General features: G+C 42.9%; 1 protein-coding gene across 1 annotated transcript in view; it reads left to right on the forward strand.

Annotated features, from left to right (window-relative positions):
- The first annotated feature begins 3,619 nt into the window (after window positions 1-3,619).
- The window catches only part of LOC307232736 (3-hydroxy-3-methylglutaryl-coenzyme A reductase-like), a 37,049-nt gene continuing 21,500 nt past the window's right edge, over window positions 3,620-19,168 (forward strand). The window contains exons 1-11 of the mRNA XM_080003873.1: window positions 3,620-3,757; window positions 4,767-4,943; window positions 6,120-6,231; window positions 6,362-6,449; window positions 6,539-6,623; window positions 6,726-6,831; window positions 6,908-7,014; window positions 7,424-7,540; window positions 15,146-15,306; window positions 16,100-16,365; window positions 18,440-18,630. Of these exons, the coding sequence (XP_079859999.1) occupies window positions 4,779-4,943; window positions 6,120-6,231; window positions 6,362-6,449; window positions 6,539-6,623; window positions 6,726-6,831; window positions 6,908-7,014; window positions 7,424-7,540; window positions 15,146-15,306; window positions 16,100-16,365; window positions 18,440-18,630 (1,398 nt within the window). The 5' untranslated portion in view covers window positions 3,620-3,757; window positions 4,767-4,778. The remainder of the gene's footprint in view (window positions 3,758-4,766; window positions 4,944-6,119; window positions 6,232-6,361; window positions 6,450-6,538; window positions 6,624-6,725; window positions 6,832-6,907; window positions 7,015-7,423; window positions 7,541-15,145; window positions 15,307-16,099; window positions 16,366-18,439; window positions 18,631-19,168) is intronic.

The following is a 19,168-nucleotide window of genomic DNA, read 5'->3' on the forward strand; positions in this document are numbered from 1 at the left end:
AGTATGGTGCGGATCATTCCTGTTATGTATGTAGTAAAATGCCTCACTCAATGCAAGCACCATTCATCCTCTCACCTATATCAACATCATGGGAAGAATCTAGATGTTAAGCAAGGGCTAAAAATTTTCCAACTTACATTAATATGACTGAACTAATATATAATCATATTGATGGACGTACGACACATTCTGTTGAGATGAAGCAAAACGGTGAACTGATAAAGGTATTCCACTATAATCTTTCTGTAGGAAAATTGAATTGCACTAATATATGGAGAAGATTGACCCATCAAGATGTGCGTGGAAGACGATCGGGAACATATATATCCCTGACATCGGTTCCAGCTGAGTATAGGATTGTAGGTGGAGCAGAACATTTTTTTTACGTCTATATTAGCGGCCATTGGTACATCTACAGCTTTTAAGTGGCTAAATATCATACATTATAAGTTGTTACTGTTCATTAATACAACTATCCTAGCAGAAGGATCTGTTAAACAAGAATTAACTTCAATCCATTTAATGGTTCTCCAGAATCATATGGTACTAGACATAATGAGTGCGGCTCAAGGAGGTGTATGTGCTATGATAGGTGAGTCGTGTTGTACATACATTCCTGCCAATGATGTAGAATCAGGAAATTTGTTGTTAGCCATACAAGCTATGAAAGAGTTACGTGATGATTTAATGAAAGATCAAGCTAACACTTGGGACCCATTTACTTGGCTAAGAAATGCACTGGGGCCATGGATTTCTACGTTCGTAAAGATATTGATACCTGTCGTGATAATGTGTTTAACGCTATGTTGCTGTCTAGCGTGTATAGTACCTATCTTTCGTAAGATGATTACTAATATCGCGACGGGACAATTTGTCTCCTTACCACTAGATGATTGGAAACCGTCTTATGATGACGGAGATGTTGAGACGCTGAGATGCTGAAAAATGGAGATGTTTGTCAAATTATGTTTATCCTTACTTATAGGATGGTTTTTTTTGCTGTTGTCATTATAAAGTGATAACCATTGATTAATTTGCATAGCATTATGTATTAGATATCCTTGACTTATATCTGGAATTTGGTTAGGAGTTCATATATTTAAATTTAGTATTAGGTGTCGATTTTACCAGTAGATTCCAATAAGATAGAATTGAACAGTATCTCTGTAGTAGAGGTGAACTCCAGAGGTAGAGTTTTTTAAAACATTGTCTCTGTTTTCCCAGGAACCCCCCAACTTTATGTAAAGAGAAATGTTCTTTCTCTCTACAATGTCAATTCTTATATGGAAGAACCAGATCACATTTCGTCCTGTTTAGTTTGTATGGAGATGAAGAATAACCACATGGAGGTGCATTGTATGGCATTGTACTGCATTGTAAGGGATTGTCATCTGCGTCTGCCAGGTCACTTACAAGTTCCTGTGAATTTACCGTTTGAGGTTGACATCCAGGGAGACAGTTGAGGGACACAGACTTGTAAATTACTTCTGACCCAAGCCACACCCTCTGTTGTTGTATAAAGCCCTCTTGATCACAAATTAGATCAGACTGATGAGAACACCGCTGTGGAGCAGTACTGAACCTTTCTCTTTATTCTGCAGAATAAATAATCTTGAATATTCTCAGTTTTTGTTTTCTTGTAGCGGGCAGATTAACCTCACTGATCTCTGCCGAAGAATTTCTTCCACAGTAGAGACTCCTACAATGATTTAGTGAAGGAAACGTGACCTTTTGGTGCTGTCTGGGGTAACAATGACAGAATGATGGAGTGATGGAGGGACATAATGACGCGGTGACAACTTTCTGTGATTATTTATACTTTTCCGGGTCCTAGTTTTCTGACACGTTCCAAGTCCATGAAACATATTATGGACAGTTACAGTTTGTACATTACAACTGGCTTTAATCCCGCAGACGTAAGAATGGACACAACTAACAAAATGCCTTTTATTTACAAAAACAGCAAAAGAGATAAAATATCAAACAAAAAGCCTCGCAAACGTCAGGCAGATAAGACGATACACAGACACCGACTCATTCGCAGTTTGTGACCACTACAGAGTGAGAGAGTCTACGCCCCGCACCTCACACCATGCGAATGGCAGTCCGGAGCCACAACCTGCACATATACAAAGAATTGGATAATGTCACAAAGTGTCCTACTCAACAAACTCATCTTGCTTCACCACCCGACTGGAATTTTTAGAACCTCAGTATTCGATGCACGACTGTTCTGCTACTCCTGCTAAAATTTAATTGTTTTTTCATTAATTTCTGCTCCAAATGTAGATCGTTATGGATGAAATGTGAGCCCCAAGTTGTCCGAGACATCCGGAATCTAACGACACCTCAACCATGTTCGTGGGTCCAGCGGTTGTCGTGGGCCAGACAACTTTAGCATGAAAAATGCCAAGGAGAATTATATGTAATAAATATAGCTGCTTGCAACAATACACAGGCTCCAGTTTAGTCATTTTATGTATGTATTAGAGTTGACAGGGTTCTGTGAAATGCAGCACAAGTTACAAAAGTTACAAACACCATGGACTTACAACATGCACTTACGTCACTGTATGTTGCTCTTCTGCCGTTCAGTTTAAATATCCCTTGATAATTGATCGGTTCAAATCGATTGGTGATTCAAGAATTACGATCATTCCTGGATGATGCAGTGCAGACACAATAGAAAAGGTTAGTTCCTTCAATGGTAAAACTTCCTGCGGTGCGAAAACATCTTCTTTGAACAATTCGTTTCCGGGGTTTTTTTAAACGCAGCATGAGTTACAGTTTTCCGAGTTTCCTTTAAATGGACCCCCGGCTCAAGCTGTCTGTCCAATTTTCGTACTCGCAAGTGTTTGGAGGGGAATGACTTCTGAGAGACGAAACTTAGACTTATAAAACTTTGGATGATGATGTCACAAAGAATGATTGAAGATGAAGACAGTTTTTCACTAATTTCTGCTCCAAATGTAGATCGATATTGATCCAACTCGAATGACAAGACATCAACAAAAAGTCTGAGCAATAACAATAGGAGCTGGTCTGGAGCCCTAATAATAAAAAATATCTGGGCATTAACCAGATTGGCTTAACTTCTCATACAGACCTTTCTTTCAGTCAATATAGGTTTAAAAAAACAACCCAGTAAAGGCCTGTAAGTCAGCAACAACCCCTTTATGAAAGAATAAATCTTCATTTAACCACTTTTTTTACACAAAAGCACTGAACGAAAAAGAAACATTAAATTACTTGACTGGTCTTTTACAGATTTTACAATAGAATTAATTTGGATTGAAACATTTAAACAACCAAATCCAAAGGGGTGCAATACATTACAATTTGATTTCATAATGAATGAACATCAATAAATGAATAGCTCATATCTAAAGGACCTATGACGCCACCCGGCTGTTGAGAAATTGTCTCTGATCGCGCGGTGGCGAGATGGCGCGTCCTCACCCTGGCCACACCCCCGAGCGGGTGTTTCCAAGGAAACGGGGCGTGGCTTCGACCGTCATTGGCTAAGGTTTCCGATGACGTAGAAGCGTGCCATCGCTTCATGTACCTGAACTGGACGCCAGACTGTGCTGACTCTGTGTGTCGGTCCTCCGGAGTAATTCAACCTGTCATCATGACAGATATCCCCAAATTTTGCCTCTACTCAAGCACTTAGGGACCATTGCAGCTGCGGGGACCCTGTAACCCAGGCTCGGTCATTCTCAGTCGCATTTGCCCTTGATTTCTTGACCCTTTGTGGGTAAGTCGTGAGCCTTAATTGTCTCTGTTTATGGATTCAGAATTTGTTTTTTGTCGCATTTCTGTGGTAAAATCCCTTCGTTTTTTTTGTTTTTTTTCAATAATCTTTCATTTTCTTTTACAATCGGTCGGCATTCACACTTGAAAGCTAAAATAAATTCTAATGTGTAGTGGTGCGTAATTCAAAATGTACCAGGTTTCAAACGTGAAATGTGTGTTTCCGCGGTCCATCCCTCCTGATCTTGAACAAATCAACAGAAATTTGAAGAAATTATGTGTAATTACAGTAATTAAGCCCATTTTGACCTTTGGAGATTTTACGATTGTATAGGAAAATATATTTGTTTCCATCCCGATGAGATTCAGCCAACATGCCTACAAATGTTGGGATCAAAACAGTAGTCCTGGATAGTTTTCTGAAAAATTTCGTTTTTTATGTATCTAATTATAGTCTGCGGCGAAGCAATAGTGTCAGTTTACGATTCCTCCTAAAAAGAAACGCATATAGCCCCCCAAAAAAACCTTCCTATGCCGTTATGCCTACAAGCAGCGTTCGATTGCGCGTACGCACGCACGCACGCACGCCACGCACGACACATACACGTGTACATAACGAAGATATCCCAACAAGCCAATGTATAGATACATAAAATTGTACCTACAGTACATTACATACATTATATAAAAAAAGGGGGTGGGATGGGTGATGTGTATATATATTGTTGGTGGTTGATCTCATTAATGGTTGCTATTCTAAACCATGGATTTTACTTATATGTTACCACCGAACACAACTTTTGGCAGGATGGGTTGGTTGTTTATTGATAGGAACATGTTTCTAGAGAATTTTTCGATTGCAGACTGACCTAATTCACCATAAAACACAACACACTTGGTTGTGTGTGTGTGTGTGTGTGTGTGTGTGTGTGTGTGTGTGTGTTAGATGTGAAGTCCCACCCCACCATGGGCCATTTGTATTTTCCCTAATACCTGTATTTCTTTGGTGACAGCTCTGTGGCACCATGCTGACCCGTCTGTTCCGCATTCATGGCCAGATGGTGGCCTCCCACCCATGGGAGGTCATCGTTGGCACTGTCACCCTCACCGTCTGCATGATGTCCATGAACATGTTCACTGGCAACGACCAGATCTGCGGCTGGAACTTTGACTGCCCCAAAACTGAGGAGGTGAGGGTGGATTTGGGCAAGCAAACTAAGGGAGGACAATCAAAGAGGGGGGGTAGGAAGAAGTAGGATTTCTATGTATCTATCTATCTATCTATCTATCTATCTATCTATCTATCTATCTATCTATCTATCTATCTATCTATCTATCTCTCTATACACCGATCAGCCACAACATTAAAACCACCACTGATAACCACTAATATTGTGTAGCTCCTCCTTGTGCCGCCTAAACAGCTCTGACCCATCAAGGCATGACTCCACAAGACCTCCTGAAGGTGTTATCTGACCTCTGCAGGTGTTATCTGTAGATAGTATCTGGCATCAAGACGTTAACAGCCGATCCTGGATCCATGGATCAGGCTTGTTGTTCCAGGAAATCTCACAAATGCTCAATTGGATCAGACCCTAACCCAGGTCATCCACACGATGTAGAAGAAAACATGATTCATCAGACCAGGCTACCTTCTTCATCGCTCCATGGTCCAGTTCTGACGCTCATGTGCCCATTGTAGGCGCTTTCGGCAGTGGACAGGGGTCAGCATGGGCACTCTATCCGGCTCTGTGGCTATACAGCAAGCTGCAATGCACTGTGTGTTCTGACACCTTTCTATCATAGCCAGCATTAACTTCTTCAGCAATTTGGGCTACAGTAGCTCTTCTGTAGGATTGGACCAGACGGGCTACACCACGCACATCAATAATCCCATAGGCGCCCATGACCCTGTCACCAGTTCATCAGTTGTCCTTCCTTGGATCACTTTTGGTAGGTACTAACCACTGCGTACCAGGAATACCCCACAAGACCTGTTGTTTTTTAGATGCTCTGACACTGTCGTCTAGCCATAACAATTTGGGCTTTGTCAAAGTTGTTCAGATACAGATACTTGTGTGTGGGGGTGTGTGTGTGTGTGTGTGTGTGGGGGTGTGTGTGTGTGTATATATATATATATATATATATATATATATGAAGTGGGCTGGGCTGAGCCTATACAGAGAAAGCCATTCTGATCTGTTCAAAGTGGGCAAAGGTGCAAAATGTATTAATACTGGCTAACTTTTATGCTCTGTCACTCCTGAGGTGAGTTTATGTCAAAGGTTAGTTGTTCCTTATTCTCAAATGACAGAATGGACATTTGTTACTGTTAATAATCAGATTTCAAATTTTTTACTTTACAGCAGATTCTGAGCAGCGACATCATCATCTTAACCATCACGCGCTGCATTGCCATAGTCTACATTTACTTCCAGTTCCAGAACTTGCGACAACTGGGGTCCAAATATATTCTTGGTAAGTGTGGCCACTTAAGCCCAAACTGCACTTCAAGCGTGATTTCATTATGAGTGAATATGTGTATACATAACACAGGAGGAGTTACCTCTGTACTTGACTAAAATGCGTCTTATTTATCCTTTGACAGGTATAGCAGGCCTTTTCACCATATTTTCCAGTTTTGTTTTCAGCACAGTGGTCATACACTTCCTTGATAAAGAACTCACCGGCCTCAAGTAGGTTCACTTTGTTTAAACAATCTAGCAAGACCTCGCTCCTTCACCAAAAACACATACCGTTAAACATCTCCCAACTTGTTTTGCAGTGAGGCTTTGCCCTTCTTCCTGCTTCTTATAGACCTCTCCAAAGCGTGTGCTTTGGCCAAATTCGCACTGAGCTCCAACTCACAGGTACGTCACGAGAGGATTGTTTTTTCATTTTCAGCTGTGGAATACATACTCAGAAAATGTAAATGAAATACCCCTGCAAAAAAATGTACCTTTTGACCTCAGGATGAAGTGAGGGATAACATTGCATGCGGTATGGCTGTCCTGGGGCCCGCATTTACCCTGGATGCTGTGGTGGAGTGCCTGGTCATAGGGGTGGGCACAATGTCAGGTAACCGTGGCCTCTCCTTTTTTATATTCACTCAACCGCTATTTTTTTGAAATAACATTCTCCTGGGATTTCGCAGGTGTCTGCCAGCTGGAGATCATGTGCTGCTTTGGATGCATGTCTGTCCTGGCAAACTACTTTGTGTTCATGACCTTCTTTCCTGCATGTGTTTCACTGGTGCTCGAGGTGAGGCAGCTTTTCTTGTCACGTGAGGGATGTGCTGTGTAACTTTAGGTGATGTTCAGATCAACAGATGGAAGTATGGAAAAGTGCTGCTCAGTGACCGATAAAATCCATTGTTACTTTCAATGTTAAAAATATAAAAAATAGGACAACATTCTATCGGTAGATTATATCTAGTATATAGTAGCCTGTAAGTTATATGGAGAAGCAATGTAGACTTATGTGACTATGTTCTGCAGCTATAAATAGATAGCCCACAACACCTATACATACATATTGTTTTATTTAGGAGAAACCGTGTTCCAATCGAGCCAGTTGTCTTCAAAAAACAAACCCAGAATATAGGAAGACGCCTTTGTAGTGTACCTCAGAGATATGAGATCTGATGTATTTGTGTTTGTCTTGGGCCTAGCTGTCCAGGGAGAGTAAAGAAGGCCATCCCATCTGGCAGCTGAGCCATTTCTCCAGAGTTATGGAGGAGGAGGACAACAAGCCCAACCCTGTGACACAGCGAGTCAAAATGATCATGGTTAGAATTTTTTCTTACCTTTTTTTTCCCATATATTATATATTATTATTTTTTTGTAAACTCTCCACCACATAAAGCCCAAATTACGCACAGGTGGCGAATTGTCATAGTTGGCTCTGTAGCCTCACATCACCAAAGACCTAAAATTGCCCATAAATGTGTTTGTGTGTCTGTATGTATGTTTTGTGCGTGCTTCACACATGAAGCACTGTAGAACCATGCTTATCCAAACCTCACATGAGTAGGGATGCTTCAGGCCGAAACATATGCAAGCAGCTTATTTAAACTCCACCAGAAAACAAATATATATCCTCTGTATTTTACTCAGTATGATCTATAAATGTGAAATTGATACATTAAACTTTGTCAGAAACAAAAATCAGAACATCCGATAATGCTTAGACCTATATCAGGAATCCGTCACATTTTCATAATGGATTTTCCAATAGGTATACGTAACTAACCCTAACCGGAATATATCTATTGTATACTATATCTTGTAAATAATATGTGACCCACCGCAGACTTTAGGGTCATTTGGCGTCTTTCAAAATTTCAAAATCAATTTTTCATTTGAAAGTGGAGAATCAGAGCTTCCAAACAAGGTGTCACTTGTGCAAATCAAGCAAATATTTTTAAAGCTATGACTTGTTAATAACAAGGGTGTGGCAAACTGTGATTCTGAGATAATCACCCTTCCGGAGACTTGGCTTCATTCTGCCAGCTTCCAGAATGAAAATGGGGGTTGGCGGACAAACAAAGCCTCATAGCTAATTAACATAATGCTGAATGCGCATCAACAACACACTCATTTTGCTTCTAAAACAGTTTTTATTTAACAGTAAGAATATACATGTTTTATGAAAGTGGAAATATTTTGGAGTTTAAAAGTACGGACAACACAACAAAATGTAGAGTCTCTCAACATTATGAGTCTCAGAAAATCTGACACCTCAATGGACTTCATCACGTCATCAACTTCTTCTGTTGTAACGACAACGGGCGTATCGTCGGTCTCCTCCGGTGGTTCTTGAAAATATTCTGTTTCATCGTCAAATTAAGGTTGAAATCCGCTGTTTGAAATGTTCTCCAAGTCCGGAGTAATATCAGATTCAGCAGTGCTGTCGTTCTCTGCATCGCTGTCGGAGAACTGACTATCGTCCCAGAAAATGAAGTCCAGTATGCGCTCTAACACTGACTTGGATCTATCGCACTGGTCAGATTAAGGTCCTAAATATGATTTCATAGCTTCCGCCTCGCATAATTCATATCAATACGGAGAAGAACGTTTTCACAGAAACCGGAACTGCTGTGCTTTTACTGTCTGTATACGGAACTGACGTAGGTGCGTGACGCGAAGGGTTCTTCTGCTACGCCGTTTCACAACAATGTGTGTGTAAAAGTAGTACAATTTAAAGGTTGAATTCTATCACAACGGTTTCACATTGTGACTTCATATCACATGGAATATGGATGAATGATTTACCTGGACGGTCGCTTGAAAGGAAACCATCGATTGGTGTTGTTCAGCGCTATTCAGTGTCTCGGTAAGTGAACTGCGTCTCCCCATGCAATCTAACGGGCATATTAAACTCCACGGTTTAACATTTTTCTACTATTTAATAAATCAAACTCGGTTTTGAAAATAAGTTTAGAGATAAAAAAAAACACAAAGGAACACAAAAGGTTTTTTCAACTTATTTGGCTTCTGGAGATTTTAGAAATGCGCAAGATGGCGGGTTTTGCTGCGGTAGATCACATATATCAGATATCTGGTCTGGTCAAAGGAAGCTATAGATAGCTTAAAAAGCTGCCTTGCTCCTACAGCCAATGCATTGATCCTACGGATTTATGGGATTATGTAACTGGCTACGTAGTGACAAACATGGAGGTCACTGTCATGAAGCCCATTGCCACCTGGGCCAATGACAAGCCATGGCTAACAACTGAGGTTCACACCCTGCTGAACAATAGAGATGCTGCCTACAGGTTGGGAGACATGGTAGCGCACAGATCAGCAAGGACAGAGCTTTCACGTGGAATCACGAAAGCTAAAGAGTACTATACGCAGAGACTCGAACACCACTTCCCTGACAGCAACGGCATCCAGGCCCTAAAGGACTATGAGATCTCCAGACATGTATATGACAGTGACCCCGCAAGCCGCTTCATGAGACTCGCCCGCCCCACGGCCTGGCGAGCAGAGTGAGGCCAATGACCTGGCCACAGGGCCCCTCCCACCCGCACCGCGGCCGCCCCTCCCTGACATGCTAAACGACTTCTACATGCCTTTTGAAGCAATAAATGACATGCCAGTGAGGAAGTCGCTCCCTCCACCAGAGGAGCAAGATATCTGCCTGGCCACAGCTGAAGTGAGAAGCCAAAATCAATTTACAAAATCTGCTGGAACTGACGGCATTCCTGACTGTGTGCTCAGGGAGTGCTGCACACATGAAATGGTATATGGTATCCTCACAGACACCGTCAACATCTCTCTCAGCCAGGTTGTCATTCCCAGAGGCTTCAAATTGACACCCATCATCTAGGATTGGGCGATATGTCAAAATTTTCCTACCAGCCCAACAACTGTCTATTGCTGGTATATTTACGTGTTTTGTGAACCATTCTCAATGATCCGGCTCGGATAAATCTCCTGCTCATCGTCACCTCTGTCTGCAAAAATAATTTCCAACACTTGTTTAGAAAGTCTCAAATCTCCATCGCCACTGGCCTTTGCAACCATCATGCCGAAGAAATATGGCAATGTCAACACAATCCAAAAGCTGTACATAGATTGAAGCTGATTGGATCTGTTCAATAATCTCTCCTCTGATTGGTGGACTGTGGTGGACAGTAATCGAGCTTCTGATTGGCTGAGTGTCACTTAGTTTGACAGCAAGGCCACGCGAGGACTATCCAATGAAATATACTGCAATGTAATTTCACCAGGAAATAAATGACACAGATGCAACGCATATCATTGTCGTTAGCAACACACTAGGGTTTAAAGACAGATTAAAGGGGACCTATTATGCAAAACTCACTTTTTCAGTGCTTGTGCACATACATTTTGGTCTCTGATGGGCCTACTGTGAAATGAGACAACCCAGTCAGTTTTCAGTGAGCTGTCTATTTCAGAAAACACATGGTGAAAAAAGCCGTTCAGATTTGAAGCCCCTTCCTATGTCAAGTGGGGCTTGGGGCTTAGGACCCTAGCATTGAAGCTTTGAATGGGAAATGCTCTGTTGTCAGCTTACAGATCATTTCACACCAACTTTCCGTGACAAAACTATCGACGGTGGAAGTGTGTGTGTGTGTGTGTGTGTGTGTGTGTGTGTGTGTGTGTGTGTGTGTGTGTGTGTGTGTGTGTGTGTGTGTGTGTGTGTGTGTGTGTGTGTGTGTGTGTGTGTGTGTGTGTGTGTGTGTGTCCACGGTAGGTTGACTGACGTTTCCGTAACTGAATGAAACAAAAAGCCCCAAGACTCGCTGTATTGTATGGTGCTCCAAGCCCCGTGCTGCTCCGGACACTGTGGTGTGTTTCTTTCTCTGTGTGTATGTGTCCACAGTAGGTTGACTATACTGTAGGCTGCGGCACACAATCTGCTCTGTGCTCCTCCAAACAAAACTGTAGATGTACCGTATTTTCCGGACTATAGAGCGCACCTGTATATAAGCCGCATCCGCTCTATTTAAAAAAAAAGAGATATACAAGCCGCACCGGGCTATAAGCCGCAGATATCTATGTTGAAAAATTTGATATTAACTGCATATACAGAACGATTTTGAACTGTAAATGTACATGTATGTACCTGAACAGATTCTTTCCGAACAGTGCCTTTTAACACGGCAGCAACTTTGCTGATTAAAACGGAACAGAACCAAGAGAAAAAAACGGCTTTTATTTACCTTCATTTCTCCTGTGTTTGAAACCACAAGTCACTTTAATCATCTTCGCTGAAACCCATGAAGTCGTCTTCTTCAGTGTCGGAGTTGAACAGCCTCAGAAGCGCTTCGTCACATCTGTCTCCATCAGTCTCGCTCTCCGTGTCACTGTCATCCTCCGGTGAAGTTGACTCTGAAGGTGCGACGCTCTCTTCGCGTAGCAGTCCAGCCTTTCGGAACCCGTTGGTGATGGTGGGCGATTGTTTTAGCTTTCAGTCGGATCTGTACAGTGGATACACCTCGGCCACCTGCTCTCTGTGTGTTCACCCAGTCCTCCAGGACATTTTCAAGTTCAGGCCACCTGGTTTTATGTCCTCTGAAAGCTTTTCTCGACTTTTGGCATTGCATGAGCTCTTCCCGCTGCCACCTCCAACGTCTCACCATAGATTCATTGATTCTAAGCTTGCGTGCAGCAGCGCGGTTTCCTTCCTGGATAGCAAGATCGATGGCCTTCAACTTAAAAAATAATTACCAGTTGGTAATTTATTGTCCGCGTTCTATCTGCTAAAGAAAAAGTAGCGTATTCTTCTTTGCATTGATTTTTCGTCTATCTTTTTTTTAATTCTAATTCCGGTTAGAGCGCCCCTAGCGGTGGAAGAAAAATCCACAGAATAGCCGCACCTTTGTATAAGCCGCATGGTTCAAAACCTAGGAAAAAAGTAGCGGCTTATAGTCCGGAAAATACGGTATTTATTTTTAAATAAGCCCCAAGTAGCCCCAAGCCTCCAAGCTCCGTGCTGCTCCAGACACCGCAGTGAAAGTTCGAACAAACTTTTTAATTAGGACTTGTAGATCTAATATGAGTGAAGATTCTGCAACTGGATTGCTTATTTCCCGCCTCAAATCTTGTCAGAAACAGATTTTGGTGGACTGATAAGGTTCATTTCACTTTCATCAGTGAAAGTTTACAGGCTAAATACAACGGAACACGGAGTAAAGCTCAAGCCCCATTGGCTCACAGAACCCAGAACTTGTGCTCAAACCCCATTGGCTCATGGACCTCAGGGCTTCGGGAGGGTGGCTCCTCCCACTTCAACAGAGTGTCAGGAACACGATGGATTCAGAGGCATGTTTAGAATGGCTATAATGCATAATCTGAGTGGCATTATCAGCCAAATAATTTCAAAAACATGTTTTGGGGACCTCAGAGACCTATATTAACTTCTGTAAAAAGGAGAATAATAGGTCCTCTTTAAAACTTTGCCGAGTTGAATTCTCAAGGAAACAGCGCATTAAATTAGCAAGATAAAAGACAAAAATTGAGCAAAACATCATCCAAAATAACAATCGCTGATTGAATCAGTCACTGATTACCGATATATTCGTCCAGTCGCCCAAGTCTACCATCATCCCTGTATCAAAGAAGTCGTCCATAATGTGCCTACTGCCCTGTAGCACTGACCCTGATCATCTTGAAGTGCTTGAACTAACCTTAACCCATACACCTACCTAGCCAAGCGCTCCACCAACGACGCCATTGCCCCAGTTCTACACTCAACTTTGACCCATCTGGAAAACGAGAGTTTCTGTAGCTTCTAGTTCTATGAAGGGGGCTATGCCTCCAACTGCGTATGCGAAAGTAATGACAGTTATTCATCCACTCGCTTCATCAGGAGGGAGCAGCATAACCAATATAAACCTCAGAAGTGCTCCCTCAGAAAACAATTCAGCAAGACTGATGGGGGTTCAGTGGGGTATAAAACCCCAAGGGGCTACAGTACGCCTCCTTCATAGAACTGTAGTTACAAAGCTACGGTAACTCTTGTTCTATGTCAAGAGGCTCAACCTCTTAGGGGCGACGCTCATATCGGTATACTAGGGGCGGAGACCCCCGATACTCTACTCCCCGCTGGACCCGAACATGCCCCAAGTGCGTAACGGACCATGGTGCAGGCTGAAGCAGTGAACGCACACTCTACGCACTCTACGCACACTACAACCCTGGCAATCCACTGTTGCCCCACTGAAGGACCAATGGGAATCAACTAACACTACACACACTGTATCCACAGAGATTGTTAGTCACTAAACACAGACAACATATCAAATCTGAGTGGCCTGTGAAAGAAAATATTCCCTAAGTCCACTTGGCCACAATGCCGAGCCCCGACTGGGAAAAGGGACCCTGTGGAAACGTCGCACAGTTCAAAAAGGACAAATGGGGACGCTGATGACCAGGATGCCGCTGTACAAATGTCCTGGACCCCGACGTCCCTAAATAGGGCAGTCGAGGCTGCCACACCTCGAATAGAGTGGGCACGGAGAGTGGTCGGTGTAGCCGACCCGCCGACTCATAAGCCATTGCGATGCATTCGCCTAGCCAATGAGATAGGCGCTGCACAGAGACCTGCTGGCTAAGTCTTGCCGCTCCATAGCACACAAACAGCTGTCGTGACAACCAAATTGGAGCTGTACGGCCACATAGCACGACAAAGTGCATACAGAACACTGATAGTGAAGCTGTTCCAAAAAATGGCTTGCTTGTCACAGTTCTTGGTTCTAATCCAGTTTAGAAGTGGTGCCGCTTTGGAACCAGTTTTCCAGTTCCAGAGCCGGTTCTATTGCTGTCAAAACACGAATGACTGGTTCCTGATTAGGCACCGCCCCCGAACTGGCCCTCAAAATGCCTTGATGGAAAAGGAGCCTGTGTGAAGGTCTGGGGATCTCTCCAGTAGACTAGGTCCCTGTTGAGAGATTGTGGCACAACCAGCAAGCGTAGTCTGTGGTGCATCAGGTTAAACCAGAGCCCTCCAAACCATAGTTAAATACTGCCCATGTGCAGGGGCCCCAGTGACACTACTGCATGGGCTGCTGCCAGCAGCCCGAGCTGCTTCATGATGATCAGTGCCGTCACTGAGTGGCCTACCCGAACATGCCCGAGGGCAGACACAATGTCCGTTCTCCATGGTTTGTACAGCTGGGCCCTCAACCCAGTGTCCAGCTGCAGTTCCAGATAGGTCACCTGCTGGCTGGGTATTGGAGTGCTATTCTCCCAATTTATCGCAAACTTACCTGAGGAGAGTGAAGAGAGTCATCCTTCCTCCCCCATCCTGACCACCTTATACAAAGGCACCATCGAGACTGCCTTACCAGCTGTGTCACAGTGTGGTACGGGAATTTCAGGGCATCTGACAGCAAGGCCCTAAAGCGCATCATGAGAACGTCATCGCATCCACCTCCCCCCAATCCAGGACATCTACAGTACCAGAAACACTGTGCCAGCAGAGCCTACAAGATTGTGGCTGACCCCTCCCACCACCTCTTCACCGTCATGTCATCTGGTCGGCGGTACTGCAACATCAGAGCCTCCTCAGCCAGGCTCTGCAAAAGCTTCTTTCCCCAGACTGTCAGATTCCTCAACACCCTGGGGCGACTTTTCACACACACCTCCAGACACCCCAAGGAACTATGTGGAATATAAACACTGCTTTCACACCCATATATCATAAGAACTCCATACTATGAACTGTTTTCCATCATGGACACTATGGACATTATCAACATTCTCTATTGGTAAATTATTATCATTCTGGATGCTAAGGATCAGCCAGGTAAGGATAAACATGGGCCATGATGTAATGTGTTTACCACATTGAGCCGCTAGTAAAGAAATTGAATGAATGAATGAAAAATGTATGCATTTCTGTTTATATCTGCTACTAGTCCCTGGGCCTGGTCATGGTGCATGCCCACAGCCGTTGGATTGCTGAGCCTTTGTCTATCAGCCCCACCATGGATGTTGCACAGGTTGGCATGAGCCTGGAGCACGACTCTCCAAGAAGGATCAGCCCAGAGAAACCCCTCTGGCAGTTCTATCTGGCAAGGTTAACGGGTTATATAAGTTATATCTTAGATGATAGGTTTGCTATTTTTGAAACATAATTCCCGATAATTCATAAATGTTCATAGCACAAGCTCACTGAATGCTTTATGATTGAAAAATGTGCCTCTATGCTGCAGCTTCTATCCGTGCTTAAATGCACTCCAATCAGGGAGAACTTCTTTCCCTGTAAGTAAAATCTCTTCTTCGCAAACATGTAATATCTAGTCATGTATCTTTGTGTTTTTGATCATGTTTTGAATAACGGTAATATCTTATTTGATTTAAAGATAGTTTTTGATATTGCCGCACTACATCCAAAGTGTATTGTTGGCTACAGCAGGTTGCTAGTGGCAAGCAGCACAACTTCCTGTCTCTAGTCTCTTACTTTAACACAGATGTGGCCAAATAGCTGATTTATGGAAGTGCAAAAGTGCAAAAATATTTGTCTCTATAACATGAAGATTTGATTACAAACATAGAAAGTAAAAATATTAAAATATTAGCTTACTATTTTCAAAAGAAGATTTTTTGTTTTGGCTTAAGAGTTTGCCCCATCGGACTGAAATTAAGCAAAGTGACAAGCTGCAGCTAGGTGGCAAGTTTCTCAGTCGTAAAGTGTTTAGATTGTGGCATGGGAACCAACTTGCCTCGATTTGCCCAGAAATGCCTCAGTTTTAATACAACCATTTTAACACGCGTACACTATATGCAGTCTTGGGTACAAATCTATGGAAAATGTTAAATAAAAGCTTGTCATTAATTCCCCTAATGCGCTGTTGGAACGTGCATCACAGGATGATAACGATGGATGTGGGGCCGGTGATTTGCCTCACACTGGCTCTCCTGCTGGCTGTCAAGTACATCTTCTTTGAGCAAGTGGAGATGGAGTCTACCTTGTCCCTGAAGAATCCCATAAGCATGTCCACCCCCGCCACTGCCCCCTGTTGCCAAGCCGATGCCTCCTGCAGGATGGAGCCCCTAGCATGCCAGCTGCCCTCCCTGGCTCAAGAAATGACCCAGAGTGTGGCCGCCAAGGAAGGAACAACCAAGAAAGAAAGAGGTATGAGTAATCCAGGAATCTTCACAGGCGAGAGGTCAACAGCAAGTGTTAAAGGTCACTGTTGTGTCTTTTGTTTTTGGTGCTATATATGGTACTCGCTGCTGCAATTCATTGATTTCACAGTCACCGCCATTTGTTATTGACAAATAACTGATTTTAGCACCTAAAGTTCAAAGTGGCTCTTCTTAACATGATATTTGACAAAAAGTGATAATAGTACTATAATCCGTTTCCCCTTTGGAGGATGAAATAAGGGGAAAAGCAGGAATATAATATTCATAAGTTTGTTTTAATTAGTGTACAATCCCAAGAAAATGAGAAATGATTTTGTTACCTTAGAATGAGCCTTTTTATCTACTGCTGTCCAAATCCAAATTATTATGCCAATGATATTTTTCTCTGATTTTCCTAAATAGTCAATGCAAATGACAGTCAGTATAATTTTCAAGTCATCAACCGTTAGGGTATAATTCGAATGTTACTGGACAAACCTCCCAATGATAACAGTATTTTTTTTCAAAAATGCACTGTTCCAAATGATAATGCATAACAGAGTTTCAAAACATTTTATAGGTTGTAAAGAACTGAAAATGGTCATTTGTTGAATTTGCAGCATTAGGAGGTCATATTTTTACTGTCATTTATTACTGGGGATGGTAGCTCAGGCGGTAGAGCTGGTGGTCTAGTAATCTAAAGGTTGCTGGTTCGATCCCATGCTCCTCCTGCTAGCGTGCTGTAGTGTCCTTGAGCAAGACACTTAGCTCCTGATGGCTGCGTCCGTCGGTGATTGAACAATTGTAAATCGCTTTGGATAAAAGCGTCTGCTAAATGAAAAATGTAATTTACTGAAATCAAAAACATCTTAACAGGCCAATTTACATGTTAACATGGGACCCCTTCTTTGATATCACCTTCACAATTCTTGCATCCATTGAACTTCTGAGTTTTTGGAGAGTTTCTGCTTGAATTTCTTTGCAGGATGTCAGAATAGCCTCCCAGAGCTGCTGTTTTGATGTGAACTGCCTCCCACCCTCATAGATCTTTTGCTTGAGGATGCTCCAAAGGTTCTCAATAGGGTTGAGGTCAGGGGAGGATGGGGGCCACACCATGAGTTTCTCTCCTTTTATGCCCATAGCAGCCAATGAAACAGAGGTATTATTTGCAGCATGAGATGGTGCACTGTCATGCATGAAGATGATTTTGCTATGGAAGGCACGGTTCTTCTTTTTATTTTCGTACCATGGAAGAAAGTGGTCAGTCAGAAACTATATACTTTGCCTAGGTCATTTTCACACCTTCAGGGTGGGCCCACTGCAACCGTTTCTGCTTGTGAGCATTGGTTAGGGGTGGCCAAATCTCAGGTTTATGCACAACTGCAAGCCTCTGGAGGATCCTACACCTTGAGGTTCGCAGGACTCCAGAGGTACCAGAAGCTTCAAATACCTGTTTGCTGCTTTGTAATGGCATTTTTGCAGCTGCTCTCTTAATCCGATTAATTTGTCTGGCAGAAACCTTCCTCATTATGCCTTTATCTGCATGAACCCGTCTGTGCTCTGAATCAGCCACAAATCTCTTCACAGTATGATGATCACACTTAAGTTTTCGTGAAATATCTAATGTTTTCATAACTTGTCCAAGGCATTGCACTAATTTAATGCTTTTCGGCAGCAGAGAGACAATACCATCCATGAGTTTAATTGAAAAACAAAAAAATAAATGTTTAGGACACTTAAATCCAATTTGCATAATAATTTGGAACGCGGTGTACACGGGCGCGGCACGGAGGCCACCATGTTGCACTTTCATGTTATTGTAAAGTAGTCCAGAACGGCCAAACCAAACAGAATGGGACTTTCGCAAGTTTCGCGGCCGCCGTCTCTTCCACAGAGTCCACCATTTTGCACTGCCATGGGGAGAAGTATTCAGTCGGTTGCGATCTGCAACCTCACCGCCAGATGCCACTAAATTCTACACACTGCACCTTCAATTTCATAAGACCATAAATCGAACGATAAACGCTTATTTGCTTGTATTAATTTTTAGTTGATTAAATCTTCTCTTTCTTTCTTTTTAGATGAAGTGATTCGCCCGCTTCCCAATCCGACCATCGGTGCACAGCGCAATAATATTTTTTTCCTGGGGGGAAAAAGGAGTGAGGAAGCACTTAGTTCGTGGACTCCCGAAGTGGAACCAACCCCCATACCCAACGCCTCTGCCAGTCCCAGACCCCTGGAGGAGTGTCTGTCTATTCTCAAAAACCCAGAGGTGGGGAAAGGCATTAATACAGAGACCTGTAGAACTCAAATGCCAAAAACAACACACAGTTAGGGCTGCCCCCTGAAAGTCGACGAGTCGGATCATCAGTCAGAGACCTGTCGACTTTCAGGGGGCGACTGAGATTCTTCAAGTGGAACAGTCGTATTTGTTTTTTTTTTTGTTTGTTTTTGTCGGTCAGTGTGCATTACATTAACAGGATAAAACAGATAGAAGCTTACCAAAATGCACAGGGATACCATTTCAATGAGGAATTATAAATAAGGGGAATCATGAATAGGCGCGTGTCCACGCCTGGACACGGACCACTCAGTGAGCCCCGATCGTCATGCCCCGTTCCTCCAAATAAAACAACTAATACTACGACAACTGTTTTTAGTTGTTTTATGTGTAGGAGCGGGGACAGGGCACCTAAGAACGGGGCACGAGTATGGATGGGTATTGTTAAGATTTTAATGGCACTACTTATCGATACTGCTTATCGAGCCGGTACTTTAACGGTACTCATATCGGTTCATTTGGGTTTTTT

Source organism: Zeus faber (assembly GCF_960531495.2).
Source record: "Zeus faber genome assembly, chromosome: 7".
NCBI lineage: Eukaryota > Metazoa > Chordata > Actinopteri > Zeiformes > Zeidae > Zeus > Zeus faber.